General features: G+C 33.1%; 1 protein-coding gene across 1 annotated transcript in view; it reads left to right on the forward strand.

Annotated features, from left to right (window-relative positions):
- Nucleotides 1–21,223, forward strand: part of LOC106462826 (high-affinity choline transporter 1-like) — a 71,298-nt gene that overhangs the window by 37,994 nt on the left and 12,081 nt on the right. The window contains exons 2-5 of the mRNA XM_022390205.1: nt 10,241–10,445; nt 13,029–13,136; nt 17,946–18,101; nt 19,811–19,959. Of these exons, the coding sequence (XP_022245913.1) occupies nt 10,271–10,445; nt 13,029–13,136; nt 17,946–18,101; nt 19,811–19,959 (588 nt within the window). The 5' untranslated portion in view covers nt 10,241–10,270. The remainder of the gene's footprint in view (nt 1–10,240; nt 10,446–13,028; nt 13,137–17,945; nt 18,102–19,810; nt 19,960–21,223) is intronic.

Below are 21,223 nucleotides of genomic sequence, written 5' to 3' on the forward strand. Positions count from 1 at the left end.
CATCTAATCTCCGGGTTATTGTGTAGATATGGAATCTTCGTATAAAATGAGGTATTGTTTACTTCTACTGATATTCTCTGGGTTATTGGGTAGATATGGAAGTGAATTTTTCGGCTGTTCAATAAACAAATATTAATTTGTGGGGGGAGGGGGAGAGTAGGGGAGAGCAAAGCCAAAAATTTTTACGGTGGAGCGTAGGTAATTAAAAAAAGCTGAGAACCTCTATACTAACCGATTACTTTTACAATATTGCTATTTCAATGAAAATTATAACGAAAGACTTGACTGACGAGTATGATTTGTAAAAAAGTAAAATTAATCCCATAAATGTGACTAAAGTAATATCACATAGCGTACAGATGTACTTGAGAGAACATATATTAAAACATTTTGTAAGTTTACTTGTTTAACTTAATTTTATATATGCCAATTCGAACTTATAAACTGACATCTAAATTTTGAATCTGAAATAATATACTTCAGATTTTAAGAATCGTGATACCAATAAAGGTTGTATTTATTATACAGGTAAAGTATAGGTATTCAATTAGGTGAAATTTCTTTTCTTAATGCGTGCACCCGCTTATACATTCGTAGTATCTTGGTCTTAGTAGTTAATAATAAAGCCATGGCATATTTAGGTTGTAAATCTAAATCGTTACATAAATAACCAAGAACTAATCCTTCATCAACTTGTTTTTTTTTTTTTGCATGTTTGTAGAAAACGAGTTAAAGTGAAATAACCTCTTGGATTCACGATAACCTCTCATTATGTAAAGACCATTCATTAAATAAAAAAAAGGAAATGAGACTTTTCTAATCGCGTGCGTTTTTGATTTGACAAAGAAGTGAATTCAACACCCTCGATTTATCTCTTGATTCAGAAAAACACCTGAAACACAACTTATTTCTTATGGTCTTATTGAACATATTTCACTTTATTGCGATCAAATTCTTTCCCTAATAGAAACATGCTCTCTTGTCGAATAAACTTAAAGGTTAATGAAAACAAGTAGTCCAATCAGGAAAACAAACCAGAATTAGTAATTTGTTTTATCTGACATGATGAGTTCGAGTAAGCCTATTCGCGGTATTCTCGCGGCCTCACTAACTAACTGGCTTGTCTTCTGTATTAGCTGCTTCGTTGAACGAGTCACGTAGCGGTTTATTAAGCGATTTTTCACGCAAGTACATCCGATTCTACGGCACTCTGAACAATGGCGAAGGAAAAAAAATCAGGTATGAGTGTTAACTAGAAGTTTAAGTAATCATTCAAAGCTGTTTGCCCAAGATTTGGCTACCAAGTTAAAGTCTGATTAATCATTCAAAACTATTTCCTGTTAAATCTACTGTCGAGTGAAATGAAGAATAACCATTTAAAGGTACTTCCTGTTAAATATGAGTGTCAAACAAAATATTGAGTAACCACTCAAAGCTATTTTCCGGTAAATCTGTTTATCACAATCTGAATAATCATTTAAAGCTTTTACCTTTTAGAGAAATATTGTCGAGTGGAAGTTATGTAATAACGTAAAGTTATTTTCTGTTATATATGTTTGTTAAAATGAAATTTGAGTAATATTTTCTTATAAATCTATCTGTCAAAAGTGGAAAGTATGGTAATATTTTCTGTTTGTTTTGAATTTCGCACAAAGCTACACGAGGGTTATCCGCGCTAGCCGTTCCTAATTTAGCAGTGTAAAACTAGAGAAAAGGCAGCTAGCCATCACTACCCATCACCAGCTTTTGGGCTACTTGTTTACCAACGAATAGTGGGATTAGCCTTCACATTATAAAGCCCCCACGGCTGAAAGGGCGAACATGTTTGGTGGGACGGGGATTCAAACCCGCGACCCACAGATTGCGAATCGAGCGCCCTAATCGCCTGGCCATGCCGGGCCGATACTTTCTGTTAACTTTGTCTTTTAAGTGGAAAGATGAGTTATATGTTTTGTTAAATCTGTCTGTAAATGAAAGATAAAGTAATCATTCAAATATATCACTTCTCCATTTTGACTGTCAAGTGGGAGTTAAATAGCCGTTAAAAAATGCTATAATTGATAATATATCGTTTTGATATGAACTTTTGTTGTTGTTATACATTTGTATTTTGGGGTAAATATTCTTTGAAAGAGTGAAGTATACATCATAATGTACATCATTCTATATCTATACTCACTCAATTGGCATTTGTTGCAAGATGCACAGCATAAGACACTCACTTGGCATTGTGTTGTGCCATGGTGAACAGCAGTAATTTCGTTTTTGAATAATTCTGTTTTATCTCTACTTTACTCGTTAGATAAAAGTCTTTACCAAAATTCTATGTGGATAAAAAAACAAAAACGTTCATATCAGAACGATCCATTATGACATTACTTAATGTTACTTAACTTTCACTTGACAGTCCAAATGGACAAGAAATATATTTGTATAATTACTTTATCCAACACCTTACAGGCTGACTCAACATAAAATATTATTAGACTTCCATATTACAAACAAATTGAACAGAAAATAGCTTTAAATTGTTACTCAATATTTTACTTGACACTCAGATTTAACAGGAAAAGCTTTGAATGATTACTCAAACTTCCAATTAACAATCATTCCTGGCTTTTTTTTATCCAAAAGTTTTCCAGCATTGTTCAGAGTGCTAGAGAATCTGATGTACTTGCGTGAAATATCGCTTAATAAACCGCTACGTGACTCATTCAACGAAGCAGCTAATACAGAAGACACAAGTCAGTTAATTAGTCAGGCATAGCATAATACAATGTTAACCAGGTGTAGATATTGTATAGTGTATCCCATGCAAAACCAGGAAGTATGTACCATATCTCAACACAGTATCAACCTTGTGTAGATATTATGCTGTACACTATGCCACAACATAGTGCCAGCCGGGTGTAGATGTAATATGTTGTACTTCATGCCATAACACAATGCCAAACCAGTAGTAAGTACAGCATACCACGTACCGTGTTTATATACTATGCTGTAAACCATACTACAACACAATGTCAACTGAGTATAGATATAATATGTATGCATCACGCCACAACATAATATCAACTGGGTGTGGATATAGCATGCTATACACCATGTCTCAACACAGTGCCGAGTGAAGATATACTGTTCTGTACACCATGCCACAACACAACGAAGACGTTAATATATATATACACTTTATTACTTACTAAGCTTTATGTCCTCGTGGTTTAGAAAGCAAATATTTACATAATTTACATAATTAATTACAGATCAATTAATATTTTGAAATAACGTTTTAGTAGGAAGACTTTCATGCATAACCAGTTAGAGATTTTACTTGTTAAAGAAGGATTCTCCGTTACACATAGAGAATTAATGTATGAGCTACAGTTTTTCGACATTTTCTGGTTTAAATAAGAAGTCATTCCTTTTACAAGTACATGAAAGCGTTAAACACAAACTTCCTTAATATTTGTGCGAAGTGGGAAAAAAGAGCCAGTGAATCCATTCTAGGCTATTCTGTATAAACAAAAGATTTAAAAAATCTGACATCACACTCACGAAATGCCTATTTAAGTGTTAGATAGTGAAATTCTAGTCCCAATACCAATGTAAACTTACATCTTTGTTTATAAATTTGAAGAGTTTTATTAGTATATCTTAAGTTTATCATTACATATTTTTCTTAATGTTAGACTCTCGTTTAGGTTTCGTGTATATAAATCGTGTTTTATATTTTTTATCTTGTTATAAAAACAACTGGAAAAGAGGCTGCTAGACTCGTTTTTGGTTTAAAGATATTGAACTATAACGTTGAAACTTGAATTTACTCTGTATATGTCTTGGAAAAGATTAAGTACGATGTGATTAACTTCTTAACATAAAGAGGCTAAGGACTTTTAGGATATTGAATGGTTTTTTAGTTAATATTATTAATATGAAAACCTTGGCACTTAAAATCTATCCAACTTCTGATAAGTGAAAAGCAGTATTATTAAGAAAGAGTGTTTTGTCTTTACAGTTATTCAAAACAAGTGTTCTTAGAAACTATTTTTCTGTAAACTTCTAAATGAGAGGGGAAACTATTAAATATGACGATCAGTTCATAGAGTACATGCTCTAGAAATTGAATGGCCTTCATCAATCATGATATTCTCTAACCTGTTTTTTTTCTGGCTGTAGCTGTTATGTTAAGAAATCATTTCGCGCCTTAATTAATTTTTTGTATTTTGTATCTGTTTCAAAGGCTATTTCCCACCTTCCTTATATTGAACCAAAGAAGGTAAAGCAGTCAGCAGCATCCTACCACCAACCACCCATGCTAAGAGATTGACTGTCACTCTTAAAAAGCAACCACAGCTTAAAATGCTTAGAATATTTTGTGGTTTCGCATGGATTTGTAACTAGCCCAACATCTCTGAAATCCAAAGCTCTTAGGACTAAAGTGCTTAGAATATTTTGTGGTTTCGCATGGATTCGTAACTAGCCCAACATCTCTGAAATCCAAAGCTCTACCACTGTGCCAGTCCTCTTCCTATCTTAATTCAATATATTAAAGGATGTTTGATATTTAAAATGTAGGAAATGTATCTCTAATTTTCAAGGGCACCATTACTACAAGTTCTTTCAATAAATGCTCCCGGTAGTTCAATAGTAAGCTAGAGTGCTAATAACTCTAAAATTCGGAGTTCGATCCCTGCGGTGAGAACAGCACAGTCAGTACATTGTGCAGCTCTTTGTTCTTAACAACAAATAAACAACTCAAACATCTAATAAACAAATCACTATGCAGGAGTGAGTTTTGTTTAAACAATTTTCATGAAAGATTTTAACAATTAATTGCAACAAATTTGCTCCTACCAGAAGAGTCTTGTACTACTTTATATAATATTTAAGGTAATTTGTACGAGTTTCAACCAAGTTGGGAGGAGATTAGTAGTGTATCCCTGATCAATACCTGCATTTCTTCTTCAGGTTGCGGAACGAGGATAAGCATGCGCGCGTTGGTAGACGTAATGACACAGGACTAGGATTGGAAGTTGAGTAAGATAATTAAGGCCTGATATTTTGCTCTTTTTTATGTTTCTCAGCATTTGTAAAAATATGTGTAAAACAAAGGTTCTCACGAACTCTGTTTTACGATCCATCTTTGCATAACAGTTAAGTATTTTTTTTATCAAGACCATTTTCGATAAACAGCGTGTTCAATGTTGTTACAGTATTGTGTTTAGAAAGTTTGCAGGAACATGTCTAAAACTATTAGTGTCAGAGTTCAGGATATACATTACTGTACCGAAACGTCTACATCAACTTCCTGGATAAGAAGTGGTACATTAAACAATCTATTATACGGTTCAGGTGTAGTTTTTATATATTGTTATAATCTTGTTCTTTCTTTGCCGGTTCTTTTAAATTATCAGGGGAAAATAATTTAACAGCCAGTCCACTTAATGAGACGAAATCAGTCTCTTTCCTCCTTTAAACGTTTATACAAGATTAAATCACTTTTAAACTGTCGTAAATTGGTTAGCTCTACGTTTACACTCTACGTAAAAATTAACTTCCTTGTACAAATTACCGCAATAACTCTCTTTTTATCTCAACAAACTTCCTTCTTGTCTCAATCTGCTCTCTTTCTTTCTCGAATCTCTCCTAACTAACTAACTTAAAGCTTCAAGGAACGTCGTTGTTTACAATCTACCCTTGTTCTAGATATTTCTAGAACTAACGTGAACTTAACGAAACATTACATCATCAAAGATCCGTAGCTCCCTCTAGCTAACAAATAAACGACAGCATTCAAAACAATATTATGGGGATATTAGAAACTTCCCCATAATCTCTCTCAAAACATCCCCATCACTTTGAAAATCCGAACATCTACAAGAAAATGTTATAACTGCACTAAAGTATAAATATACTGAGCATACTGTCAATCCGCGGTGTTCTAGATCATAAAGATATGTTTTTCTACAAATGAAACGCGCATGTGAAAGGAATATTCGTTTGACTTTACTTTCGTTAATACCAAAGTATACAGAAATGGAAATATACTACAGCAGTTGAAACAAAGTCACAATTTTAATTAGCAGTTGAAATGGAAATATACTACAGCAGTTGAAACAAAGTCACAATTTTAATTAGCAGTTGAAATGGAAATATACTACAGCAGTTGAAACAAAGTCACAATTTTAATTAGCAGCTGAAATGTATACTATATCTGATGAAACAGTAACATACACTAAAATCCTGCTACACTATTTTGGATTTCCTTTGCTTCATTCAAGTTTTGTAGTTTGACGCAAAAGAACTTTAAAAAGTGGATTGCTTTTCTCGTCAAACTTTTAATGTTGATAAGTGTTTTCTTATGTTTACTTAGCTTATGTGTGTTATAATACCAGCATGGTAACGCTAATAAGAAATAAGAAAGGACAAAGTTGTCCAATAAAATATACTATGCCAAATGAAAAGGAATTAAAATACTGCTTGTATTAAAGGAGGTTTAATTTGAAAATTTGTTGGTGATTTATAAACCAACTGGAAAGTAAAACAATTTAGCAACATATGTGAGGGAATAGCTTAATCAGGATATCTGGGATAACACTGTAAACATCAGCAGGATGTGAGGAAAAATTACAGTGATTGATTGTTTGTTTGTAATTAAGCACAAAGCTACAGAATGGGCTATCTGTGATCTGCCCACAACTGGTATCGAAACCTAGATTCTAGCGTTGTAAGCTTTCAGTTTTACTTCTGAGCCACTAGGGAGGGAGGCTGCAGAAATAAAGTAGTTCACTAAGATAATAACTGAAATTAGGAAACCCAACGAAAATAGTTTCTTATTATACTTTTTGAACATTACATTCTTTATTCAATCATTTAGAGTTTGTAGTTTTCAGAAAGAAAAAAGTGTATCATAGTATTTCAACAACACTATGTCTGCCATATCAATTGCTCAATACAGTCATGCCGACTGGGATACAACAAACACAGTAATGGTCGTAACACTATTTACATAAGCCATTTGTTAGAACAGCTGTTGTTATGGTGTGAACACCTCTTCTAAGCTGGCGAAGCATGATTATAATTAATTATATTTGTAATAAGACATTAGCATTAGGCCTATTATATTTTTAACATTACACGTTTTACTCAGCCATTAGGTTTTTTTTCCAAGAACAAAAATAATGTATAATAGTATTTCAACCACACAATGTCCGCCATATTCACTACCGAAGACGTGTTTCGTTCAGTAGATAGCTCACCAGGCCTGCTGGGAGACAACAAACACAGTAGTGTTTTTAAAATTGTAGGTAAATGACTATGAAAAACATACACGGACTGTTCTCTACATTAAATACTTTTCCTTTATTGTGAGCTTTCGGTCCTCTTACCGGAGCCTTCACCGGGTAACGATGTACTAAATAATACAAATTCGTCTCTCTGTGGAACAGTTAAACAAATCTTATTTTATGCTGCACTCAAGGCCATTACTTCTATGATATATTAATTTTTATTCGCCCATTCAATAACTTTGATTGTACTTTTTCATTTTATTATGTTTGTCTTTAAAAAAAATATACTTTTGTGTTATACTCATGACCAATAATTATAAAGTGTATTCATTCATTCTGAACATTTTTCTTTCCTATGTAATACCTATGGTTGTACTATTTATTTTCTTATGCTTATTATATTCAAGTAAGTTTTCGATCATAAATATTTTAAAATAACAAAGTGTGTATATTTTTATTTTTATAAGGCTCCAAAGACCGAGGTTTTGGTTCTTCAATTCATGTAAAAGTGTAAATCTTTGTCTACGAATTCCGTACTTGTCATAATTCATTTTCAGCATTTTATAAACAACAACTTCAATAGTAGATAGCAGGTATTGCTAGGATTGTTGCTTAGACACCTGTTTTTAAAAAGTTGTCTACGGAGAAACTGTTTTATTTCACTATATTATTGCCTGATGATAGCTCAGGTAAAAAGAGGTCGAGAGGTCCCAGTTAAAAGAAAGATGCGTAGAAAACCACATCCAGTGTATAATTTTATACAGAAAGTTAGTTCTAACAAAAAAAAAAAAAAAGCTTGGTGTTTCTCTTTTTATCTTTTCTCTTTGATTAGATTGTTTTGTTACCCACTTGCTGTCCACACGAAGAATCTGGCCAAATTAGTAAATAACAATGGCCTGGATCTTAGATATATATTCCGAGTCTCTTTCATTTGATATTAACACATATTGTTTTATTGAGAAAAAAAAAGTGTTTGATTTCTTACGAAACATTTGTGTTCAATTTCTGTCACGTTTTTAGTCGAGACCGACTTATTATACACCTCACATTAGATTTCCTATCGAACTTCTTGGTTTGTGGAAATAATCGTTTACCTGTTGAGTCCATAAAATGTTGGTTATTTCAACTATTTTTCTGTTAAAAACTGATGTAAAGGCAGGTACCATATTGTAGCATATACGAAAACTGTGAAGCAATAATTTCACTAAAGATTTCTGATTGTATATGAGTAAAATAGTCAATAAAACTATCTTTTTGGTCGAATCTTATAATTTTGGAACTCACAGGTGTTGTGACCTAAAATAGATGATATATTTGTGAAACATACAATTGTCTTGCTTTTCCTCAATTCTGCAAAATAAATGTGTATACACCATGATCATTTCAAATAAAAATTAAAAATCCTGTTGTTGGAAGCGCTTTTTTCTGTCTGAATGTTACAATGATTTGAAACAGTATTTACTCAAGAAAACTACCTTCATGGATATGAGTCTATATTGCATATAGATCCACTTTATACTTGTCAACTAGCTGCCCCACACGTCACTAAACGTTTCAGAGCAATCTTTGGTCATTAAATGTTTCACGAAAATCCACTTTCAGTACGTAGACTAACTACAATATCAGGACATACTTATGTTGCTAAGCAATATAACGTAAAAAACATTGTTGGAACGTACTTTAGTATTCTTCAATATTGTTAAATGTGATGTTGCCCCCCAGTGGCACAGCGGCATGTCTGCGGACTTACAACGCTAGAAACCGGGTTTCGATACCCGTGGTGGGCAGAGCACAGATAACCCTTGTGTAGCTTTGTGCATAATTAAGAACAAACAAACAAAGATGTGATGCTGAGCATCACTCGTATAGCAGTATCTACAGAACAATTTCAACAAAGCATTTTCAGAATGAGCTATCTGTGCTCTGCCCACCACGGGTATCGAAACCCGGTTTCTAGCGTTGTAAGTCCACAGACATACCGCTGTGCCACTGGGGGGATTTTTATACTTCAGAGCTGGGCGTGACCTTTTGGTCAGCGTGCCAGCCTGCGCATCGGAAATTACGAGGCTCGAGTCTGTGACCTGAACACGCTGAAGACCTTCAGGTGTGCAAGCATTATAAGAGTGACAATCAATCCTTCTATACGGTTAAGAGTAACCGCATAGACAATGGATGTCGTTTACTGGTTGCTCATTCTCTCTCTAGTCAGCAGCTCAAAATTAGGAATAGCTATGCTTGAATATTGGGGGTCTCTGAACTGGTTGTTTAACCCTGTGTCGCAAAATGTGTCTTCTTCAATTTGAAAATACCCAAAACCGCTACAGATGGTTAGCAGAATACATAAAGCTTTTATATCACTGTTTATAGAACTAGACATGGTACAGAATTAAGGACAACTTCAAAACTGTATATAGTCGACAATACGAATGCTATATGTTCTTTCTTAGGGCTAAACTGAATTCTATTGAAACTTAATTGGACGAAAACTTGTAACAAGCACAAAAAAGAAGCAATGAAAAGACATTTCCCGGTTCCACCAATCTTTCATATTACAATATATATAAGATTATCTTATAGATGTCATAGTCAGAGTTACCATAAGAGTAAAATACATTATTTTAAGAAGGCTTTTCTGAACGTGAATTAGATTATATATTCTTGGTATTGTGCTGATGAACCACAAATGTAGTATATAAAGAACGACGATCTGAACTCAGTCTGCCACCATTTATGTTTACCAAAACATGAACTACACACAAATTTAAATTATGAAACATTTTAGACGTCTGAAACATCGTGTATTTGTATTTTTTGAAACAAGTATCATTAATAGATACCCTGGTCTTTTTTTTTTCGATTGGTTCTCAGACCTATTTTTCAGTTGGCCGTGAGATGTATCAAAATTCCCATTCATTATACACCATATTACCAGTTAATCTTTACGTTTACAGGCAAACTTCTAGTGATAGGAACTTGTCAAGATGACCGTGAACATCGCTGGTGTGATATCTGTCATCATTTTTTACATTCTCATCTTATTGGTGGGGATTTGGGCTGGCCGAAAGAAGAAGACCTCTGCCGACGACCTGGAAAGTGAAGAAGTCATGTTAGCGGGACGAAATATAGGATTTTTTGTCGGAGTGTTTACAATGACTGGTAAGTTTTTAATAGATTGGAAAGAGTGAAAAAATTAAATATATTCGGAATTAACTTATAAAAAAAAGAAATGTTATTTTTACCATATATCCCAGGTTTATCATGTAAACGTTTTCATAAATTCTAAAACAAAACAAAAATATTATTGCCATTTATAGACCATTGAATAAAACTATTCAAATATTAAATAAAACTAAAGATGAAATAAATCTAATGAATATAACAGGTATATATATATAAAGTTCGATGTAAATGTGGTCGTGCATACATTGGTAATACTAGAAAAAAATTAATATGTAGAATAAATGAACATAAGAGAAATGTTAGGAACAAAAGTGAAAACTCTGCATTAGTTGAACATGTAAGTTATACTAGACATATCATCCAGTGGGAAAAAACAGTTATTTGGGCTCAACCGAATGATATGACTGCAAGAAAGATAAGAGAAACCATCAAAATAATGAAAAACAGCAAAAAGAATTTGATCTTAAACAAGAATGAAGGGTTAGAAAATCAGAAAGTAGGTAGGTGGCGTGATCTTCTTTTTTTGTATCATGACCATAGTTTTTATACTTATAAGGCACACAGTAATATGAAACCACGTTAAAACATGTCGAGTGACTTTTATAACCGTTGATCGGTTTAAATAAAAATTTTAATTGTATAAGATAAAACTTTGTTCGTGTGCATATTTTATTATATATGTATTCGGAATGTTTACATCATTTTGAAAGATTTATTCTGATCTTGTTGGATAACATTCCGAACTTTACACGTAGTCATTTGTACCATGGAAGGAATACTGTCAGCAAAGTCATTTCACCATAGTTTTGGTGAACATCATAACCTTCTAAGTTGAAGCTTTTAAGAAAACGTTTCTTCATCAACCCCAGTGCTAAAAGTAACCGTTTCAAAGTTTTCAAGCTATTTATTGCAAACTAATAAAACCTGTAGAGATGATAGATAACTGTTTGGTTGTATGGCAGTGCATATATTGCCTTTGCTTTAAAAATGTAAATAACTTTTTTGAATAATATTAAAGATAGGTAAAATAACAAATGTATTATTACAGTTTAGTTTACTATATGAATTTTAAGTTTCTGTACAGATTAATTTAAAAAACACAGTATATGGCAGTACAATAATAGTTGTTTTTATTATTTTATGGAATGAGTTGGTAAAAGCTTTTTTTAATTTAAAATTAAGACCTTTGCTCTTATGTACATTTTCAATATGACGGTGGAGATTTGGGGATTTAGGCTGGTCGAAAAATGATTTTCGGTGAAACTTCAGACAGTAAACAAAGTGCGTTAGACACAAAAACTATGCTTACACAGATTTTTTATTATTTTAAGAATATGTTAGGAAAAAATATAGATTCCTTTTATACTTAGCAGTATTTGTGTAACGTTCATTATTTAAGTTTTCAGCTGGTTAGCTATATAAGATGGATTAACAGTGTTAATTTAAACATATCACAAAGTATGCCATAGACATAAAATACATCTGCCTTAAACAGCGGACTCATGAACATTAAAGAACAACAGTAATAATATCACATTTACTCCAGTAAAATTTTAGGCAGGAGGGTCGCGGGTTCGAATCCCTGTACCACCAAACATGCTCGCCCTTTCAGCCGTGGCGGCGTTATTCAGTGACGGTCAATCCCACTATTCGTTGGTAAAAGAGTAACCCAAGAGTTGGCGGTGGGTGGTGATGACTAGCTGCCTTCCCTCTAGTGTTACATTGCTAAATTAGGGACGGCTAGCGCAGATAGCCCTCGTGTATCTTTGCGCGAAATTCAAAAACAAACAAAAATGTTAGGCAGAGTAGACATAGTAGGTTTGAAAATTCTAATGAACTGCGACTGTCTGTTGAAAAAAAAAAGAGATGTTTCGGCTCCTATACTGAAGCCTTCTTCAGGTCCAAAGAGAGGTCCTCAAGAAATCCTTAGTATGGAAGCCGAAACGTCGTCACCTTTTCTTTCAACAGGCAGTTGCAGTCCATTTCAGTTTTCAAACCTAATATCATACTTACTTTGAAAATAAATTTTGAAGTGATTAGGAGTTTTGATGTTAAATTATCATGAATTTTACATTCCTTAGACTTAAAAAACAAACAAAAACAACACTTGGGTAAAGCGTGTAGATATCGATTACTTTTACTTCATTAGTGTCTAATGAATAATACATAGTGTAAAGAACGACAACTTGTTAATGTTATTTTCAAATAACAGTTGACTTTTTTAATGAAGCTTTACTGTAGGAAGTATTGAATAATTTATTAGCAATGTTTAAACTAACTAGTTGAAGGAAAAATGCTCGTTATTAGTTAAACATATAAACACTTCATGTGATTTAAAGAAAGAAATACTTTAAAAACCTAATGACGTTGAAAAAACTTGAAGAAATGCTCCGGAATTACCCCTGTTATAGTTCCTTTCAGATAAAACTGTTTGAAATATTAACATTTTATTTATGTTGTGCATATTATTTCTACAGGTATCGGTATATACACACACACACACACATATATATACTTCATTATTTGGTAGGTACTAAGCTGATTTTTGTTTCGTTTCAGCTACCTGGGTGGGAGGAGGGTACATTAACGGAACAGCAGAAGCTATACACGACGATGGACTTGTATGGTGTCAAGCCCCGCTTGGCTATGCTCTTAGTCTCGTATTAGGTAAGGGCATTTTCACATACCGTTCTTATTCAATTTTAAATCCTAACTCTGCTCAAAAATATTCTTTGTTGTGATGCAACAAATCTTAGTAAACTAGTTAGTGGGGATTCACCCTTTACATGATAAATTCAGTATTACGATAATTAAGATTTCTTTACAGTGATGAAATGCACTTATTTGAATTTGGTAAGGAAGAAAATGGTCGTATAATATTAATTACATAACTCTAGCTATTTGTAAAACATTGTAGTGTCCGTGCCTTACGGACCAGAGTCGCGGTGATTATCATAAGTCGAAATAGAAACAAGAGTTTTCTGAGTGCAAAAGATGATGGTTTTAAAGAAAATGGAAACAAATACTTGGTGTTTCATGGTGTAGTATTAAATAAAATACAAATTATCTTACTAAGCCATGTATTTGCACGTTTTTCAATATCAAACATTAACTGTCATTGGAAGATAAGCCTAAAACCATCACTAAATGAAGACAAACGCTAAGACACTTGAACAAATATGTTTAAATGCATTATTATTAATCTACTAATTTTAATTACATTACAGACAATTTTAATAAGTATAAGTAAGCGCCGTCTGACGATGTTTTAAAGAACTAAAACATAAAACTCCTAAATCTGCTGTCCTCAGTATCTTCATTTCAAATTTTCATTGGATGATTTGCTGATATTATTGGTCATTGTAAAGGCTGCAGCCCCTATAATAAGTATTAAATATACTTTGTTTAGTTAAAAGGTTAGAGAAAAACGCCCTTTAAACTCCACGCAATTATAAAACAACATTTATTTGAACCAACATTTCGCCTCTCCTTCATCAGTAAACGATTAATATGACATGTTGGAGATAAAAAAAAAAAAAGACCATAGGTTTATGACTTATATTTTTTAAGATTTTTTTCTTGCTATTACTTGGCACCCCCCCCCAAAAAAAAGGAGGAATGTTTTCATTTTTATTTGCGATACTTTGTAACATAGTTGTATGTACTAATCCTAATGAAACCGCAAAAGCGAAATGTTGGTTCAAATAAAAAGTTATTCTATAATCATCTGGAGTTTAAAGATCTATTTTCTCTAATCTTCTAATCAAAATATGTAAATCTCACTAGTGTGCACTACAAATTTTGAAAGAGAACAAAAAAGCTTTATTTTATTTCTTACTCATTATACTTGAAACTCTACAAAATTAAACAAGCATATGAAGGTGTTAGATTCTACATATGAAGTTTCATTATACACTCTACACTTGTAACTTTTCGTATACGTTTCTGTGTTACAAAGTATCGCAAATAAAAACGATAACATCTCTTTTCTTTTTTTGGTAGTCACAGCAAGAAAGAAAAATCTTAAAAATATATAAGTCATAAATCGATGCTGTTTTATCTCCAACATGTCATATTAATCGTTTACTGAGAAGAGATAAGTATTTATGTGATAAACCTAGACTTCGCTGAGTTGTGTTTCAAATCAGGCTTAGGCTATTGTTTCTTGGATAACACCTTTGATTCAAACTTTTTTTTTGTTTATTTTGCTACATCTGTAACATCTATATTATCTTTTTCATTGTAGTAAGAGCGCACAGAGCGATATCAAGATAATAAAAAGAGAATTATGGGATTACTGTAAAGAAAATGGTCGAACATTTCTTGAGAATTTTTGTTTTCAGAATGATTTTATATTTATTTCTGGAATGAAGAAGAAATACGAGAAGCTATTTTCACTTATAAAATTGTGAAGATATGTTGTAGTTTTATTCCTTCTTAAACTATTATAGCATTACTAACAAACAAAGTTGGAGGAATACAAACCATTACATGTAAGCGCTAACTAGGATTTGAAACCTTGTTAGAATCAAACAGAAAACTTATCTAAGAGATAGATTTTTAGGTTGTGCTATCCAAACAGGATTTAACAATTAAATTATATACAGCCCAATAATACAAGTTAGATAAGCTAAAGTATTTTCCATATTTGCGCTACATTATACTGTAACAATTTTTAATTAAATTAAACAATTTAATTTAGTTAATATAATGGATACTACTTTTAATCACAATATATTTTTGTTCTTGAAGAATTTGTCACAATGTCTAATTTTATTATCTTGTAAAATTGTCCCAGTTACCAACATTATCATGATTTCTCCTCACGTATGATATGTTTAATGTTTTCGTGTTTCTCATTTATCTATCTTCTAGTGTAAAGTCTGTCTCTACTTTGCGTGCATATTTTGGCTGTACCTATCTATCTTCAAGTGTAAAATATATTTCTAGTTTGTATGCCTATTTTTGGTATTCATATCTTCAAGTGTAAAGACTGTCTCTGCTTTGTATGCCTGTTTTTGGTGTACCTATTTATCTTCAAATGTAAAGTCTGTCTCTACTTTGTGTGCCTGTTTTTGGTGTACCTATTTATCTTCAAATGTAAAGTCTGTCTCTACTTTGTGTGCCTGTTTTTCGTGTACCTATGTCGTTTTTACGTAGTTTATCAGTTCATAATGAATTAACGACCTGTGCCTATTGTTCGAATAATTTAACATGATTTGTTTATTTGTTTTAAAGTACGAGGCTAAACAATTGGCTTTCTGTGCTGTGCTCACCACGGGTATCGAAACTCGGTTTTCAGTGTTATTAGCCTTCAGATTTGCCGCTGAGCCACTGATGGGGGAGAGGATACTTTAGCATGATGTGCATACAAATGAACGTAAAATCAAATGTATAGAAAAGATGTGTGAAAAATGCGATTATTAATATTCAGGAAGACATTGTAAAATGTGATAACTTACAAAAATGTAAGTCGTAAAATGTGAACATTTGGATGAGAAAATAATAAAATACGATAATTTTCAGAAAAAATCTTAAGTGATATTTAGCAGAAAAAAAACCGTAAAATTGAAAATTTTCAGAAATAATCGTAAAATGAGATAATTTTAAGAAGAAATAAACAGAATTGATGTAAACGAGAAAAAAAAACGAGCATGACAAAACCTGCTTTGGTCAAAATACTGTTTCAAAATAAATTGACAACTAACCACATAAATTGACTTACTTTTTCCTATTATTATTTGATAATAAAACAATAGCTCTTGTTCGGGTAGTTTATAGAATACAACTTTTATGGTTAGTGTTTTTAAGAGGGCAAATTTTACAATTTAGTATAGAATTTGACCCATTAGGTTTAAAAACTGGTATTTTAGAATGACCCAGGAAACGATCAGCTGTCACCCCTGTTTTAAAAAGTCTTATATTTCTAAACACTACATATCTTATAAAAAAGACTTTCCAAGTTTCTGTTTTGTATAAATATCCCCTAATGTCCCCAGTAGTATGAGCAACATAAAATATATATAACACTTCTCCAGAGTTTATTCGTTTTTACTTCGCTTTTAGACTTATTCTTTATTAGAAATAGTAAATTGTATAAGTATATTTATCAAATAAGTACGGGTTTTACTAAATATTTCAAATATAGACTTTGTATTCTAGTGGAATCCTTTTTTTCATATAAAGTATATGAAAATTATTTTACCAAGAAATATAATGCAGCACTTAATCACAGACTTAAAAGGTGGAGTAGGCTAAAAGGAAAACACGCCTACGTGAATCTTTTTTTGAAGTTAAGTCTGTGTGCAGATTTTTTCTTTCTTTTGTTTTTATGGTTCTACACTGAAGAGCATCTGAAAATGCGATACCTGTCTTGGAGTCGATGACACCGCACTCAGGAAATATGTGGGCTACAGAGTAGTGTCAAGGTTTTCAGTATTCAAGTTAGAAACAAAATCAAAATACACTCTCATATATTAACTACAACAACAACGACAACAAAAATTTTACCGCTAAATAGAATTCACAGTAATGTTCGGCTACAAAGATGCAGAGCTTAGGGGGTTGGCCGAACTGTGTTCCTCTTGTTCAAAGTAGTAGAAGCGTTCACATCAAGTATATGTAGCCACCATACAGCAGAAAGTAATTTTCGTTGGACCTTCTTCGGCCGACAGAACTCGAGAAAACCGCGGAGAAAACGGCTTGATAGAGCTGAGAGACCAGATATTGTATTGCATGACATGTGCGGCCACTACCGTGTCTTGTGTGTTAGATTGGATAGGGATATGGGCTTTCCTCCCTCATAGTCTAGAAATTAGTGTCAATTATGCCACGCTGGTGGGCAATTTATATTCTAGATATCGTAAGGAGATTAAACCTTTATTCAGTTCTCCAGAGAAAGGAGAGTCGGTACCCGAAAGTTTTGTTTGGGAATCAACTCAACAAAAATGTCTTCCCAGGTGTTCTTAGATTTTTGAACCTATGCATAATAATATAGATTCTTAACAGGTCTACCTCTTCTACCATTTTTTATAGTTTTCTTGCAGTTAGACGCTGAATATTTTTAGCAGCCATAGTTTGAAATTTTAGCACTTTCATTATTATAAGTTAAATAAAAGAAGATAAAAATTTGTTCTAATGAATGGTGACTATTTTTTGAAAGGAAGTAAACTTATCAGACCAAATTCACCAGCAGACGAGTATACATTTTCATAGTGTTTTGTTTGTTTGTTTCCAGCAAATAGTATTAAATCTGGTTTCTTCTGACGAAGTAACATAGAACTAGATATGCTCAAGATTTTATAACTTTTTTTTCAATACAAAACACATTGATAAATAGCAAAATTGATCACAGATTAGACTTATATTAGATGGTAATTTATTAGTCATACATATAGAAAAACTTGGGGTTTTCCTTACTTTTATGAAATGATATGTTTCGGTGGTTGGATTTCAGTGTCAATGGCTTCATTTCAGGTGGTTTATTGTTTGCCAACAAGATGCGAACACAGGGTTATGTGACTATGTTAGATCCCTTCCAGGAGATCTTTGGATCAAGAATGGGAGGTCTTCTGTTCCTTCCAGCTCTTTGTGGAGAGGTCTTCTGGTCAGCAGCCATTCTTGCTGCTCTTGGTAAGTAGACATTATGATGCATTAGGTTTTGTAAAAGTAGAATTTCTTTATTTTATATTAGTATCTATATGGTAGGTGAAAAAGTATCTCAGGTTTTTGATGATTCTTCAAATACTACTTGCCTTTACAAACACTGTTACTTTTGTTAAGACATGAACTACAAAGAGTAACAAGCAAAAAAAGATAACATTCTGATTCCAAAAAAAAGAACAGAATAATATCCAAAAAAGTCTACAGGAGAAATATTCTTGAGAAGTAAAACGATTTTAATGTGTCTGTGCGTACAGATGACATGAGATAATTCATTAACGTTTTATTAAAATAAATGGATTATCTATGTTTTTGGTTGGCTCGCGACTGGTCTTTAAAGAGAAATATATCTCTATTCATTTCTTAAACTGTTCGGTAAAATACATTTTATGTAATATGTCACAGGAAACGTAACAGAGGAAGTGTTTTAAACAGGAACTTCATAAATGGTAGTACCCGCTTGTATGCTGATGCATTTTAACTAAGTCTTGGAAGATTCTTATAAAAATCTCAGAATCACAGATTGGCTTGACAATGTTTGAATTTTCTTTTCCCGTTGTTTCTGAAGCTAACAATCTCTAGTTGTCGCACATCCTTGATAAAATGTAAAATATTGACATCTTCCTCTCAAACATTTGGGCAAACTGTCAAAAAGATAAAATAAGAAATTATTAACACCAGAATGCAAGGAAAAGATATAAATGTTTTTGTTAATAACATGATTTGGGAACTAGACTAAAATGTGGAGAAAACAAAAGATACATAAGGGAGGCTAAAGTGCGTGAGAGATCTACCAGGTTTCTATGTATTAACAGCAGATTATGTAAGATAGACTGAAAGTGTACACTAACAATAAAGTGTAAATAACATATAGAAATATTGTAATTGTCAATATAATAGTTAGAACAGATTGAATGTTTATTATTAACAACAGAATATGTAGAAGGCTGTACATGGTCTGTTTAGCGCGCCGGACTGCGAATAGAAAGGTCAATTCGAGTTACGATATACCGTTGAACATATCTCACACTTTTATCTGTGAAGGCATTATAGAGTTTGTTTAATCCCACTATTCAGTTATGTAGCCGCTGAATGATCCCCCCCTCTGGTCAGTAGTTGTAACTTAAGGATGGCTGTGTCCTAACCTTGGAGCCTCTAAATCTGATCGTTTAGCCCATGTGTCTTGGGTTGAAAATATCAAATATACAAGAACATATAGAATATATTGAAATGCTAACAATTATAACAACATAATATGCAAAACACTATGTATTAACCACAGAGGGTAATCAAGAGGCTGAAATGTTTGCACTGAAATGTAACATGTACAACGGATGGAGATTGGATTAACAGTAGACTATGTAGAAAAGACAGGAATGTTAATATTAACAGCAGGGTGTACCGAGCAAGCTACCACGGAATTTTGTAAAATGCATTGACCATTAACTAGAACACCATTAACAAGATAGTGCACAAAACAGGTGATTACTAAATGTAAATAGTAAAATAGAATATAAAGAGTATATACAAATATTTAACGTTAACAGTGTAACAACTAAGTCATATAATGAAATGTTAATATATAAAATATATTGTTAGTTTTAATAACAGAAAACGTACGGGTAAACTGAAATGTTAGTACTAAAAGTACATACTGAAATCTTATTGCGTGTCTTCAGGGGCTACCGTGAGTGTGATTATTGACCTGGAAACCAACACTTCAATTATTGCATCCTCGTGCATTGCTGTGTTCTACACACTGTTTGGTGGTTTGTACTCTGTCGCTTATACTGACGTCATTCAACTATTCTGTATTTTCATTGGTTTGGTGAGTACAATAAAATATTAAAACGACACAAACATTTTACTCTGCTCATTTCTTAATTGATATTGCATGAAATGTACTATATTTCACACTTGAAAACTATTATTTTGTCCGATTTCGCGGATTCATTTTTTGTTAGATATGAAATGAGCCTTTATGTTGTATATATATTGTTGTATGTATATATATATATGTGTGTGTGTATGCTATACTTGCATTAGGTCGTCAAGAAATTGATGTCGCGTTTTGGAACACTTTCATTAACCACCCCACAAAAAACGTACATCGCGTTAGTTTAGCCTATATAATGTGTAAAGTTTAGTATACTCTAATCCCTTATAGTGATGGCACATGACGAGACATACATTCGGCATGTAATGCTGTTTGGATACAAGAAGGGAACAACGCCCCTGTAACCACAAAGAATATCAAAAAAGTTTATAGAAATGTTTTGAACGTTCGTAAGTGTCAACGATGGTTCAGCAAATTTCGTTCAGGTGGCTTTAGCCTTAAAAACTGTGATGGCAGGAGCCGACATGTTGGAATTGATATTGATGCCCTGAAGACGCTTGTTGAGTCTAACCCAAGGCAACACACTTATGAAATGGCCCTGAAATTGCACGTCTCTCATGAAACAGTACGTAAACATCTAAGGAATATGGGAAAACTCCATAAAGAAGGTGTTTAGGTGCCTCACGAACTCTCCGATTATCATCGTTTCTAATGTGTGAACGTTGCTTCGTCTCTTCTGGAGCGTAATGCTCGTGAGCCATTTTTGGACAGAATTGTCACCGGTGATGAGAAATTGGTTATCTATGCGAATATTAAACGCCGAAAACAGTGGTCCAATCCTAGACAGAAACCCACTTCCGACCCCAAAACCTGGACTCCATTCGCAGAAAGTGATGCTTTGCATTTGGTGGGACATCAGAGGAGTAATTCATTTCGAACTCCTCAAGCCACAGCAAACTGTCAACGCAAAGATATATAATCAGAAACTGGAACGTCTAAATCAAGCCCTTCATCAGAAACGCCCTTCACTCGTCAATCGGAAAGGTGTTCTTCTTCTCCGCGACAATGCACGTCCACATGTGGCACGTTTAACGCAACACAAGATTATGGAGTTGGGTTGGGAAGTTATCCCCCACCCACCATATTCTCCAGATATGGCACCACCAGATTACCATCTTTTTCCGTTGGCTGCAACACCATCTTAATGGGAAAACGTATGCAAATGTGGGAGGGGTTAAAGAGGACATCGACATGT

Source organism: Limulus polyphemus, unplaced genomic scaffold (genome assembly GCF_000517525.1).
Source record: "Limulus polyphemus unplaced genomic scaffold, Limulus_polyphemus-2.1.2 Scaffold1260, whole genome shotgun sequence".
NCBI classification, from domain to species: Eukaryota; Metazoa; Arthropoda; class Merostomata; order Xiphosura; family Limulidae; genus Limulus; species Limulus polyphemus.